Genomic DNA, 13,227 nt, shown 5'->3' with positions numbered 1-13,227 from the left:
TTGGTCAGAATCTTAACCATGCATCTCCCCAGTTCCATAGAGAACGCGACGCCATCCCTAGTGCAGGCTCCAGGGAGTTCGAAGCCTCCAGGCTCCCCTCTGGGACCTGTTTGCGTGGCTAGATCCCCCAAAGGTGAGCTTCTAAGGCTTCATGAGTTGGACCACTTTCTCACGGGGACATACGAATGTTATCGCCCCTAGCATCTTTCATGAAACTTTCACAATCGGTGAACTTTGTTTGGTCAAAATTTTAACCATGCATCTCCCTAGTTTAATAGTGAACGCGACGCTATCCCTAGTGCAGGCTCCAGGGAGTTCGACTCCTCCAGGCTCCTCTCTGGGTCCTGTTGGCGTGGCTGGATCCACCAGAGGTGAGCTTCTAAAGCTTCATGAGTTGGACCTCTCTCTCACGGGTACATACGAATGCTATCGCCCCTAGCTTCTTTCATGAAACTTTCACAATCGGTGAACTTTGTTTGGTCAAAATTTTAACCATGCATCTCTCCAGTTCCATAGCGAACGCGACGCCATCCCTAGTGCAGGGTCCAGGGAGTTCGACGCCTCGAGGCTCCTCTCTGGGCCCTATTTGCGTGGCTGGATCCACTAGAGGTGAGCTTCTAAGGCTTCATGAGTTGGACCACTTTGTAACGGGCACATACGAATGCTATCGCACCTGGCTTCTTTCATGAAACTTTTACAATGTGGTGAAGTGTGTTTGGTCAGAATCTTAACCATGCATCTCCCCAGTTCCATAGAGAACGCGGCGACATCCCTAGTGCAGGCTCGAGGGAGTTCGAAGCCTCCAGGCTCCTCTCTGGGCCCTATTTGCGTGGCAGGATCCACCAAAGGTGAGCTTCTAAGGCTTCATGGGTTGGACCTTTCTCACGGGTACATACAAATGCTATCGCCCCTAGCTTCTTTCATGAAACTTTCACAATGGGGTGAAGTGTGTTTGGTCAGGATTTTAACCATGCCACTCCCTCGTTCCATAGTCAACGCGACGCCATCCCCAGTGCAGGCTCCAGGGAGTTCTACGCATACAGGCGCATCTCTGGGCCCTATTTGCGTGGCTGGATCCACCAGAGGTGAGCTTCTAAGGCTTCATGAGTTGGACCTCTTTCTCACGGGTACATACGAATGTTATCGCCCGCTAGCTTCTTTCATGAAACTTTCATAATAGGGTGAAGTTTGTTTGGTCAAAATTTTAACCATGCATCTCCCCAGTTCCATTGTGAACGCGACGCCATCCCTAGTGCATGCTCCAGTGAGCTCGACGCCTCCAGGCTCCTCTCTGGGCCCTATTTCCGTGGCTGCATCCACCAAAGGTGAGCTTCTAAGGCTTCATGAGTTGGACCTTTCTCACGGGCACATGCGAATGCCATCGCCCCTAGCTACTTTCATGAAACCTTCACAATGGGCTGAAGTTGGTTTGATCAAAATTTTAACCATGCATCTCCCCAGTTCCATAGAGATCGCGACGCCATCCCTAGTGCAGGCTCCAGGGAGTTCGACGCCTACAGGCTTCTCTCTGGGCCCTATTTGCGTGGCTGGATCCCCCAAAGGTGAGCTTCTAAGGCTTCATGAGTTGGACCACTTTCTCACGGGCACATACGAATGCTATCGCCCCTTGCTTCTTTCATGAAACTTTCACAATCGGTGAACTTTGTTTGGTCAAAATTTTAACCATGCATCTCCCCAGTTCCACAGTGAACGCGACGCCATCCCTGGTGCAGGCTCCAGGGAGTTCGACGCCTCCAGGCTCCTCTCTGGGCCCTATTTGCGTGGCTGGATTCCCCTAAGGTGAGCTTCTAAGGCTTCATGAGTTGGACCACTTTGTCACGGGCACATACGAATGCCATCGCCCCTAGCTTCTTTCATGAAACTTTCACAATGGGGTGAAGTGTGTTTGGTCAGGATTTTAACCATGCCACTCCCCCGTTTCATAGTCAACGGGACGCCATCCCTGGTGCAGGCTCCAGGGATTTCTACGCCTCCAGGCTCCTCTCTGGGCCCTATTTGCGTGGCAGGATCCACCAAAGGTGAGCTTCTAAGGCTTCATGAGTTGGACCTCTTTCTCACGGACACATACGAATGCGATCGCCCCTAGCTTCTTTCATGAAACTTTCACAATGGGGTGAAGTGTGTTTGGTAAGGATTTTAACCATGCCACTCCCCCGTTCCATAGTCAACGCGACGCCATCCCTAGTGCAGGCTCCAGGTAGTTCTACGCCTCCAGGCTCATCTCTGGGCCCTACTTGCGTGGCTGGATCCACCAGAGGTGAGCTTCTAAGGCTTCATGAGTTGGACCACTTTCTCATGGGCACATACGAATGCTATCGCACCTAGCTTCTTTCATGAAACTTTCACAATGGGGTGAAGTGTGTTTTTTCAGAATCTTAACCATGCCTCTCGTCCGTTCCATAGTCAACGCGACGCCAGCCCTAGTGCAGGCTCCAGGGAGTTCTATGCCTCCAGGCTCATCTCTGGGCCCTATTGCGTGGCTGGATCCACCAAAGGTGAGCTTCTAAGGCTTCATGAGTTGGACCTTTCTCACGGGCACATACGAATGCTATCCCCCTAGCTTCTTTCATGAAACTTTCATAATAGGGTGAAGTTTGTTTGGTCAAAATTTTAACCATGCCACTCCCCCGTTCCATAGTGAACGCGACGCCATCCCTAGTGCAGGCTCCAGGGAGTTCTACGCCTCCAGGCTCCTCTCTGGGCCCTATTTCCGTGGCTGCATCCACCAAAGGTGAGCTTCTAAAGCTTCATGAATTGGACCTTTCTCACGGGCACATACGAATGCCATCGCCCCTAGCTACTTTCATGAAACCTTCACAATGGGCTGAAGTTGGTTTGATCAAAATTTTAACCATGCATCTCCCCAGTTCCATAGAGATCGCGACGCCATCCCTAGTGCAGGCTCCAGGGAGTTCGACGCCTACAGGCTTCTCTCTGGGCCCTATTTGCGTGGCTGGATCCCCCAAAGGTGAGCTTCTAAGGCTTCATGAGTTGGACCTCTTTCTCACGGGTACATACGAATGTTATCGCCCGCTAGCTTCTTTCATGAAACTTTCATAATAGGGTGAAGTTTGTTTGGTCAAAATTTTAACCATGCATCTCCCCAGTTCCACAGTGAACGCGACGCCATCCCTGGTGCAGGCTCCAGGGAGTTCGACGCCTCCAGGCTCCTCTCTGGGCCCTATTTGCGTGGCTGGATTCCCCTAAGGTGAGCTTCTAAGGCTTCATGAGTTGGACCACTTTGTCACGGGCACATACGAATGCCATCGCCCCTAGCTTCTTTCATGAAACTTTCACAATGGGGTGAAGTGTGTTTGGTCAGGATTTTAACCATGCCACTCCCCCGTTCCATAGTCAACGCGACGCCATCCCTGGTGCAGGCTCCAGGGATTTCTACGCCTCCAGGCTCCTCTCTGGGCCCTATTTGCGTGGCAGGATCCACCAAAGGTGAGCTTCTAAGGCTTCATGAGTTGGACCTCTTTCTCACTGACACATACGAATGCGATCGCCCCTAGCTTCTTTCATGAAACTTTCACAATGGGGTGAAGTGTGCTTGGTCAGGATTTTAACCATGCCACTCCCCCGTTCCATAGTCAACGCGACGCCATCCCTAGTGCAGGCTCCAGGTAGTTCTACGCCTCCAGGCTCATCTCTGGGCCCTACTTGCGTGGCTGGATCCACCAGAGGTGAGCTTCTAAGGCTTCATGAGTTGGACCACTTTCTCACGGGCACATACGAATGCTATCGCACCTAGCTTCTTTCATGAAACTTTCACAATGGGGTGAAGTGTGTTTTTTCAGAATCTTAACCATGCCTCTCGTCCGTTCCATAGTCAACGCGACGCCAGCCCTAGTGCAGGCTCCAGGGAGTTCTATGCCTCCAGGCTCATCTCTGGGCCCTATTGCGTGGCTGGATCCACCAAAGGTGAGCTTCTAAGGCTTCATGAGTTGGACCTTTCTCACGGGCACATACGAATGCTATCCCCCTTGCTTCTTTCATGAAACTTTCACAATCGGGTGAAGTGTGTTTGGTTAGGATTTTAACCATGCCACTCCCCCGTTCCATAGTGAACGCGACGCCATCCCTAGTGCAGGCTCCAGGGAGTTCTACGCCTCCAGGCTCCTCTCTGGGCCCTATTTCCGTGGCTGCATCCACCAAAGGTGAGCTTCTAAAGCTTCATGAATTGGACCTTTCTCACGGGCACATACGAATGCCATCGCCCCTAGCTACTTTCATGAAACCTTCACAATGGGCTGAAGTTGGTTTGATCAAAATTTTAACCATGCATCTCCCCAGTTCCATAGAGAACGCGACGCCATCCCTAGTGCAGGATCCAGGGAGTTCGACGCCTACAGGCTTCTCTCTGGGCCCTATTTGCGTGGCTGGATCCCCCAAAGGTGAGCTTCTAAGGCTTCATGAGTTGGACCTCTTTCTCACGGGTACATACGAATGTTATCGCCCGCTAGCTTCTTTCATGAAACTTTCATAATAGGGTGAAGTTTGTTTGGTCAAAATTTTAACCATGCATCTCCCCAGTTCCACAGTGAACGCGACGCCATCCCTGGTGCAGGCTCCAGGGAGTTCGACGCCTCCAGGCTCCTCTCTGGGCCCTATTTGCGTGGCTGGATTCCCCTAAGGTGAGCTTCTAAGGCTTCATGAGTTGGACCACTTTGTCACGGGCACATACGAATGCCATCGCCCCTAGCTTCTTTCATGAAACTTTCACAATGGGGTGAAGTGTGTTTGGTCAGGATTTTAACCATGCCACTCCCCCGTTCCATAGTCAACGCGACGCCATCCCTGGTGCAGGCTCCAGGGATTTCTACGCCTCCAGGCTCCTCTCTGGGCCCTATTTGCGTGGCAGGATCCACCAAAGGTGAGCTTCTAAGGCTTCATGAGTTGGACCTCTTTCTCACTGACACATACGAATGCGATCGCCCCTAGCTTCTTTCATGAAACTTTCACAATGGGGTGAAGTGTGTTTGGTCAGGATTTTAACCATGCCACTCCCCCGTTCCATAGTCAACGCGACGCCATCCCTAGTGCAGGCTCCAGGTAGTTCTACGCCTCCAGGCTCATCTCTGGGCCCTACTTGCGTGGCTGGATCCACCAGAGGTGAGCTTCTAAGGCTTCATGAGTTGGACCACTTTCTCACGGGCACATACGAATGCTATCGCACCTAGCTTCTTTCATGAAACTTTCACAATGGGGTGAAGTGTGTTTTTTCAGAATCTTAACCATGCCTCTCGTCCGTTCCATAGTCAACGCGACGCCAGCCCTAGTGCAGGCTCCAGGGAGTTCTATGCCTCCAGGCTCATCTCTGGGCCCTATTGCGTGGCTGGATCCACCAAAGGTGAGCTTCTAAGGCTTCATGAGTTGGACCTTTCTCACGGGCACATACGAATGCTATCCCCCTTGCTTCTTTCATGAAACTTTCACAATCGGGTGAAGTGTGTTTGGTTAGGATTTTAACCATGCCACTCCCCCGTTCCATAGTGAACGCGACGCCATCCCTAGTGCAGGCTCCAGGGAGTTCTACGCCTCCAGGCTCCTCTCTGGGCCCTATTTCCGTGGCTGCATCCACCAAAGGTGAGCTTCTAAAGCTTCATGAATTGGACCTTTCTCACGGGCACATACGAATGCCATCGCCCCTAGCTACTTTCATGAAACCTTCACAATGGGCTGAAGTTGGTTTGATCAAAATTTTAACCATGCATCTCCCCAGTTCCATAGAGAACGCGACGCCATCCCTAGTGCAGGATCCAGGGAGTTCGACGCCTACAGGCTTCTCTCTGGGCCCTATTTGCGTGGCTGGATCCCCCAAAGGTGAGCTTCTAAGGCTTCATGAGTTGGACCTCTTTCTCACGGGTACATACGAATGTTATCGCCCGCTAGCTTCTTTCATGAAACTTTCATAATAGGGTGAAGTTTGTTTGGTCAAAATTTTAACCATGCATCTCCCCAGTTCCACAGTGAACGCGACGCCATCCCTGGTGCAGGCTCCAGGGAGTTCGACGCCTCCAGGCTCCTCTCTGGGCCCTATTTGCGTGGCTGGATTCCCCTAAGGTGAGCTTCTAAGGCTTCATGAGTTGGACCACTTTGTCACGGGCACATACGAATGCCATCGCCCCTAGCTTCTTTCATGAAACTTTCACAATGGGGTGAAGTGTGTTTGGTCAGGATTTTAACCATGCCACTCCCCCGTTCCATAGTCAACGCGACGCCATCCCTGGTGCAGGCTCCAGGGATTTCTACGCCTCCAGGCTCCTCTCTGGGCCCTATTTGCGTGGCAGGATCCACCAAAGGTGAGCTTCTAAGGCTTCATGAGTTGGACCTCTTTCTCACTGACACATACGAATGCGATCGCCCCTAGCTTCTTTCATGAAACTTTCACAATGGGGTGAAGTGTGTTTGGTCAGGATTTTAACCATGCCACTCCCCCGTTCCATAGTCAACGCGACGCCATCCCTAGTGCAGGCTCCAGGTAGTTCTACGCCTCCAGGCTCATCTCTGGGCCCTACTTGCGTGGCTGGATCCACCAGAGGTGAGCTTCTAAGGCTTCATGAGTTGGACCACTTTCTCACGGGCACATACGAATGCTATCGCACCTAGCTTCTTTCATGAAACTTTCACAATGGGGTGAAGTGTGTTTTTTCAGAATCTTAACCATGCCTCTCGTCCGTTCCATAGTCAACGCGACGCCAGCCCTAGTGCAGGCTCCAGGGAGTTCTATGCCTCCAGGCTCATCTCTGGGCCCTATTGCGTGGCTGGATCCACCAAAGGTGAGCTTCTAAGGCTTCATGAGTTGGACCTTTCTCACGGGCACATACGAATGCTATCCCCCTTGCTTCTTTCATGAAACTTTCACAATCGGGTGAAGTGTGTTTGGTTAGGATTTTAACCATGCCACTCCCCCGTTCCATAGTGAACGCGACGCCATCCCTAGTGCAGGCTCCAGGGAATTCTACGCCTCCAGGCTCCTCTCTGGGCCCTATTTTCGTGGCTGGATCCACCAAAGGTGAGCTTCTAAGGCTTCATGAGTTGGACCTTTCTCACGGGCACATACGAATGCTATCGCCCCTAGCTTCTTTCATGAAACTTTCACAATGGGGTGAAGTTTGTTTGGTAAGAATTTTATCCATGCATCTCACCAGTTCCATAGTGAACGCGACGCCACCCGTTGTGCAGGCTCAAGGGAGTTCGACGCCTCCAGGATCCTCTCTGGGCCCTATTTGCGTGGCTGGATCTACCAAAGGTGAGCTTCTAAGGCTTCATGAGTTAGACCTCTTTCTCACGGTTACATACGAATGCTATCGCCCCTAGGTTCTTTGATGAAACTTTCACAATGGGGTGAAGTTTGTTTGGTCAAAATTTTAACCATGGATCTCCCCAGTTCGTTAGTGAATGCGAGGCCATCCCTAGTGTAGCCTCCAGGGAGATCGACGCCTCTAGGATCCTCTCTGGGCCCTATTCACGTGGCTGCATCCACCAGAGGTGACCTTCTAAGGCTTCATGAGTTGGACCTCCTTCTGGCGGGTACATACAAATACTATCGCCCCTAGATCCTTCTATGAAACTTTCACAATGGGATGAAGTTTGTTTGGACCAAATTTTAACCATGCATCTCCCCAGTTCCCTATGAACGTGACAGCTCTTTCCAGTGCAGGCACAGGAAGCTCGACCCCTTGAGGCTTCTCTCTGGCCCTTATTCGCGTGGCTGGATCCGCCAGAGGTGAGCTTCTAAGACTTTTCTGAGTTGGACCTCTTCCTCAAGGCTAAATTCGAATGCTATCGGCACTAGCTTCTTTCATGAAGCTTTCACACTGGGTGAAGTTTGGTCAAAATTTTAACCATGCATCTCCCCAGTTCCTTAGTGAAAGCGGCAGGTCTTTCTACTGCAGGCCCCAGGAAGTTCGACGCATGCAGGCTCCTCTCTGGGCCCTATTCGCGTGGCTGGATCCTACAGAGGTTGGCTTGTAAGGCTTCATGAGTTGGACCTCTTTCTCACGGCTAAGTTCGAATGCTATCGCGTATGAAACTGAAACTTTCATGAAACTTTCACATTGGTGTGAAGTGTGTCTGATCAAAATTTTAACCTCACCCCATGCAACTCCCCAGTTCCTTAGTGAACGTGACGCCATCCCTAGTGTCCATGGAGTTCGACGCCTCCAGGCTCCTGTGTGTGCGCAATTCCCGTGGCTGGTCCTCCAGATGTGAGTTACCAAGGCCCCCTTAGACGCACCTCTTTCTCATGGCGGCGTTCGAATTGCCTCCAATAACTTTGATTAAAATTTCACAATTGTGTGATATGTATCTGATGAAAATTTTAACCTTGGAGCTTTTCAGCTGCGCTGCGAATGTGACTATACCCCGTGCAGGCCATAGGGATTCCGACACCTCCAAGCTCCTCGCTGGCCCTGTTCACATGGGATGCCTCTCCACAGATAAGTTTCTAACGGCTCCTGAGTTCCTTCATTTTCCCACGATTATCTTCGAATGCTATATCGCCTAGTGTGTTTCGCAGTGGTGTCGTCTGTGTCTTATCAGAAATTTAACCGTGCAGCTTCCCAGCCTTATGCTGTTCATAATTGTCACAGAAAAGGTATAAGCGTTCGGTTTTCAACGATATCGTTTAGGTGATGTCTGGCTAGGAGCGTGCCGTGTGGTGAACTTCATTTTTAAGAGTACGGTGAATAGAAACCAATACTCAGAAATTGAAAGAAGAAATTAGAGTGTTTATAGAAGAGAAGGGCTAGGAATAGTAGATAGAGAGGGAGATATAGGAATGGTTAAGCAAGGTGTGGTGGTGTTCACTAAGATGAAGAAAAGAAAGAGGTCCGACTACTTGGGAATCGCGGCACGTTTCGCTTTGTTGGAGAAAGAAAGGAGTTGGTAAATAGAAGACAAGCGCCGGGATTGGTCAATACAAATTAGGCAATAAGAAATGATCGGCAGTAAACAAGGTGTGGGAATAGTCGATTTTGAACAAGCGCTACGTTGGTCGTTGTTTGGTTGGTTGGTTGGTTTTTTGATGTTTTGTTTGTAGAAAAGAAGCAATACAAATGGTCAATAGCAAACGACTGTGAGGTAGGTGGTGAAAAACAAGAGGTGGTGATGAGAAGAAGTAATGGGTATGGTCAACCAGGAGTGGGAAAACTTGACTGAAAACACGCCATAGAGATGTTGGATAGAAAACAAGGTGAATGGTCGATATAAAACAATGATTGGGAATGCTCGATATAAAACAAGGGCTTGGACTGGTCGAAGGACATCAAGAGCCGGGAGTGGAAACTAGCAATAGGAAAGGTTGATGGAAAAGAAATGCTAGGACTGGTCAATAGGAAGCTAGAGCTGGGTTTCTTCCAGTTATGCTAGGAAGGTGCTAAAAACTGCGGCATATGGTAAGCGTTCATGTTCGATAGGTCCTCGCTACGAGTGACAAAGATACCCAAGGTTTGTAGGCGCTGTTTCAGTGTCGAATCCTGTTCCATGTCTATAGAGCGTCTAACGGGACACAGGTCTGCAGAAAATGAAAGGGAATGAAAAGAAGCAATGGAAATGGTCGATGGAAAACAGGACCTAGAAACTGAAAGAAGAAATCAGAGTTCAGTAGGAGAGAGGGGCTGGGGATAGTTGATAGAGAATAATATATAGGAATGGTCACTAGAAAACGAGTGTTAAACATGGTTTCGTGGCGGTGGTGTTAAGTAAGATGAAGAAAAGAAATCCAGGTCTGACTGCTCGGGAATGGCGGCACTTTTCTCTTTCGTGGGAAAGAGGAAGGAGGAGTTGATGAATAGAAAACAAGTGCTAGGATTGGTCAATAGAAAACAAGCAATAAGAAATGATCGCTAGTAAACAAGGAGTGGGAATAGTCGATTTTCAGCAAGCGCTACGTTGGTCGACAGAAATCAAGGAATGGTAATGTTCGATAGAAAATGGTCTGTAGAAAATTCGATCAATGGTCTGTAGAAGACAAGTCCAACGAATGTCTATAGAAAACGATTGGATTGGATAGGATTGGTAAATAGAAAAGAGGCAATAAGAAATGATCGGTAGTAAAGAAAGTGTGGGAATAGTCGATTTTGAGCAAGCGCTATGTTGGTGTGTTGGTTGGTTGGTTGGTTCGTTCGTTCGATGGTTGGTTCGATGGTTGGTTCGATGGTTGGTTCATTCGTTGGTTCGTTGGTGGGTTCGTTGGTTCGTTGGCTGGTTGGTTTATAGAAAATAAGCAATACGAATGGTCAATAGCAAACGATTGTGAGGTAGGTGGTGGAAAGCAAGAGCTGGTAATGAAAAGAAGTAATGGGAATGGTCAATAGAAAACGAGAAAGAAGTATGATCCCAAGAAAACCAGGAGTGGAAAAAATTCGACTGCAAACACGCCATAGGAATGTTGGATACATAGCAAGCATTAGGAGCGGTCGATAGACAACACGTGCTACTATTGGTGGATAGAAAACAAGGTGACTGGTCGATACAGTGAGTGGTTCAACAAGGGAATGTACTGGTGGGTAGAATACAAGCGATTGGACTGGTCGAAGGAAATCAAGAGCCGAGAATGGAAAGTAGCAATAGGAAAGTTTGATGGAAGACAAACGCTAGGACTGGTCAATAGAAAGCTAGAGCTGGGTTTCTGCCAGTTATGCTAGGAGGGCGATAAGAACTTTCGGCGTATGGTAAGCGTTCATGTTGGATGGGTCCTCGCTACGAGTTCAAAGATACCCAAAGTCTGCTGGCGCTCTTTCAGTGCCTTGTTTCACATGAATAGAGTGTCTAGCGGCACACAGGTCTACAGAAAACGGGGGCCTGGGAATGAAAAGAAGCAATGGAACTGGTCGATGGAAAAGAAGAGCTAGGAATGGTCGATATGGAACAAGCGCTAAGGTTGGACAATAGAAAACAAGAATTAGAAAATGAAAGAAGAAATCAGAGCTCGACGGGAGAGAAAGGCTAAGGATAGTCAGTAGAGAACAATATATAGGAGTGGTCGCTAGAGAACGAATGTTAAGCATGGTGTGGTGGCAGTGGTGGAGATGATGAAAAGAAAGCGAGGTCTGACTGCTCGAGAATGGGAGCACGTTTCACATTCTTAAGGAAGAGGAAGAAAGAGAAATGAGGAGTTGGTCAATAGAAGACAAGCGGTAGGATTGGTCAATAGAAAACAGCCAATGAGAAATGATCGGTAGTAAACAAGGTGTGGGAATAGTCGATTTTGAGCACGCGCCACGTTCGTTCGTTCGTTCGCCCGTCGGTTCGTTCGCTCGTCGGTTCGTTTGTTCGTCGCTTCGTTTGCTCGTTGGTTCGTTTGCTCGTTGGTTCGTTTGCTCGTTGGGTGGTTCGCTCGTTGGGTGGTTCGCTCGTTGGGTGGTTCGCTCGTTGGGTGGTTTGCTCGTTGGGTGGTTCGCTCGTTGGTTGCTCCGTTGGTTGCTTCGTTGGTTGGTTGGTTGGTTTATTTGGGTTTGGGTTGGGTTGGGTATAAAAAACAAGCAATACTAATGGTCAATAGCAAACGATTGTGAGGTAGGTGGTGGGAAACAAGAGCAGGTAATGAAAAGAAGTAATGGGAATGGTCAATAGAAAACGAGAAATAAGTATGGTCCCAAGAAATTCAGGAGCGGGAAAATTCGACTGAAAACACGCGATAGGAATGTTGGATAAAAAGCAAGCCTTGAGAGTCGTCGATAGACAACAGGTGCTACTATTGGTGGATAGAAAACAAGGTAAATGGTCGATATAAAACAATAATTTGGAATGCTCTATATAAAACAAGGGCATGTACTGGCCGCAGGAAATCAAGAGCCGGGAATTGAACAAGCAATAGGAAAAATTGGTGGAAAACAAGCTTTAGGATTGGTCATTAGAAAGCTAGAGCTAGGTTTCTTCCAGTTATGCTGGGAGGGTGCTAAGAACTTTGCGGCGTATGATGAGCGTTCGTTTTGGATGGGTCCTCGCTACGGGTGACAACAATACCTAAGGTTTACAGGCGCTCTTTAAGTTCGTGTCAATGGAGTGTGTAATGGCACACAGGTCTACAGAAAATGGGACCTGGCAATGAAAAGAAGCAATGGTCATGGAAAAGAAGAGCTAGGAATGGTCGATATGACACAAGCGCTAAGGTTGGTCAATAGAAAACAAGACCTAGAAATTGAAAGAAAAAGAAGAAAGCGAGGTCTGACTGCTCGGGAATAGAGGATTTCAGAAATTGCATGAATGGCCCACCAGAGAGCGCCGTGTTGCGAAAGCCCCGCAGCACCTTGGGATTTAGTTTTCATGAGTCAGAAGAGCGTAAACGGTTTCGGTTTTCTCTCTGATCCACGTCCCGCACCTTCGAGCAACAGGCAGACGAGCACGAATGTAAACCATTTCCCACAACGCATTGCGCGATGCGCGTGACTTGGGCGACGGAGGGCCCCCGTGCGGAGCACAAGGGCAATATCTGAAATCGCCTATGACGGCATGTTTCGCTTTCTTGGGAAGAGGAAGAAAGAGTAAGGAGGAGTTGGTGGATAGAAGACAAGCGCTAGGATCGGTCAATAGAAAACAAACAATAAGATATGATCGGTAGTAAACAAGCAGTGGGAGCAACGCTACGTTGGTCGACAGAAATCAAGGGATGGGAATGTTCGATAGAAAACAAGTGCTAGAATGGTGAATAGAAGACAAGCGCAAAGGTTGTCTATAGAAAACAAGCAATACGAATGGTCCAGAGCAATTTGACTGAAAACATGGTATGGGAATGTTGAATAGAAATCAATCATTATGAATGGTCGATAGACAACAGGTGCTAACGTTGTTGGATTGAAAACAATGTGAATTTTCGATACAAAACAATGATTGGGAATGCTCGATATAAAACAAGCGCATGTTCTGGTCGATAGAATACAAGCACTTGGATTCGTCGATAGACATCAAGGAAAGGGAATATTCGACAGAAAACAAGGGCTATCAATGCTCTAAAGAAGACTGCGCAAGGAAGGCCTGTAGAAAGACGCAATACGAATAGTCGATTGGAAACTCAGCTGGGAATGAAAACAAGCGACAGGAATGGTCGATAGAAAAGAAGAAATAAGGATGGTCGGTTGGCAAACAAGAAATGAGTATGGTCGGTTGCAAACAAGAAATGAGTATGGTCGATAGCAAACAAGAAATAGGAATGATCTATTTCGAACAACCGCTAGATTGGTAGATAGAAAAGAATGAGTG

At 48.6% G+C, this 13,227-nt stretch overlaps 2 protein-coding genes and 1 long non-coding RNA gene across 3 annotated transcripts; all 3 read left to right on the top strand.

Annotated features, from left to right (window-relative positions):
- Positions 1-18: 18 nt before the first annotated feature.
- On the top strand, positions 19-2,107 carry LOC135373593 (uncharacterized). Its single transcript, XM_064606690.1, has 6 exons — positions 19-133; positions 300-371; positions 756-888; positions 993-1,085; positions 1,225-1,325; positions 1,947-2,107. The coding sequence occupies exons 1-6, from the start codon at positions 19-21 to the stop codon at positions 2,105-2,107; spliced, it is 675 nt and encodes a 224-aa protein (XP_064462760.1).
- A 530-nt stretch (positions 2,108-2,637) lies between these two features.
- LOC135373591 (uncharacterized) lies at positions 2,638-6,815 on the top strand. Its single transcript, XM_064606689.1, has 14 exons — positions 2,638-2,752; positions 3,376-3,468; positions 3,615-3,707; positions 3,854-3,945; positions 4,057-4,181; positions 4,318-4,418; positions 4,805-4,897; positions 5,044-5,136; positions 5,283-5,374; positions 5,486-5,610; positions 5,747-5,847; positions 6,234-6,326; positions 6,473-6,565; positions 6,712-6,815. The coding sequence occupies exons 1-14, from the start codon at positions 2,638-2,640 to the stop codon at positions 6,813-6,815; spliced, it is 1,413 nt and encodes a 470-aa protein (XP_064462759.1).
- Positions 6,816-7,204: 389 nt separating this feature from the next.
- Positions 7,205-8,012, top strand: LOC135373607 (uncharacterized). Its single transcript, XR_010416511.1, has 4 exons — positions 7,205-7,276; positions 7,415-7,557; positions 7,683-7,753; positions 7,923-8,012. It is a non-coding gene; the product is annotated as an uncharacterized LOC135373607 (long non-coding RNA).
- Positions 8,013-13,227: the final 5,215 nt, after the last annotated feature.

This window comes from Ornithodoros turicata, unplaced genomic scaffold, assembly GCF_037126465.1.
Source record: "Ornithodoros turicata isolate Travis unplaced genomic scaffold, ASM3712646v1 Chromosome26, whole genome shotgun sequence".
NCBI lineage: Eukaryota > Metazoa > Arthropoda > Arachnida > Ixodida > Argasidae > Ornithodoros > Ornithodoros turicata.
This window is presented reverse-complemented; position numbering and strand designations above follow the sequence as displayed.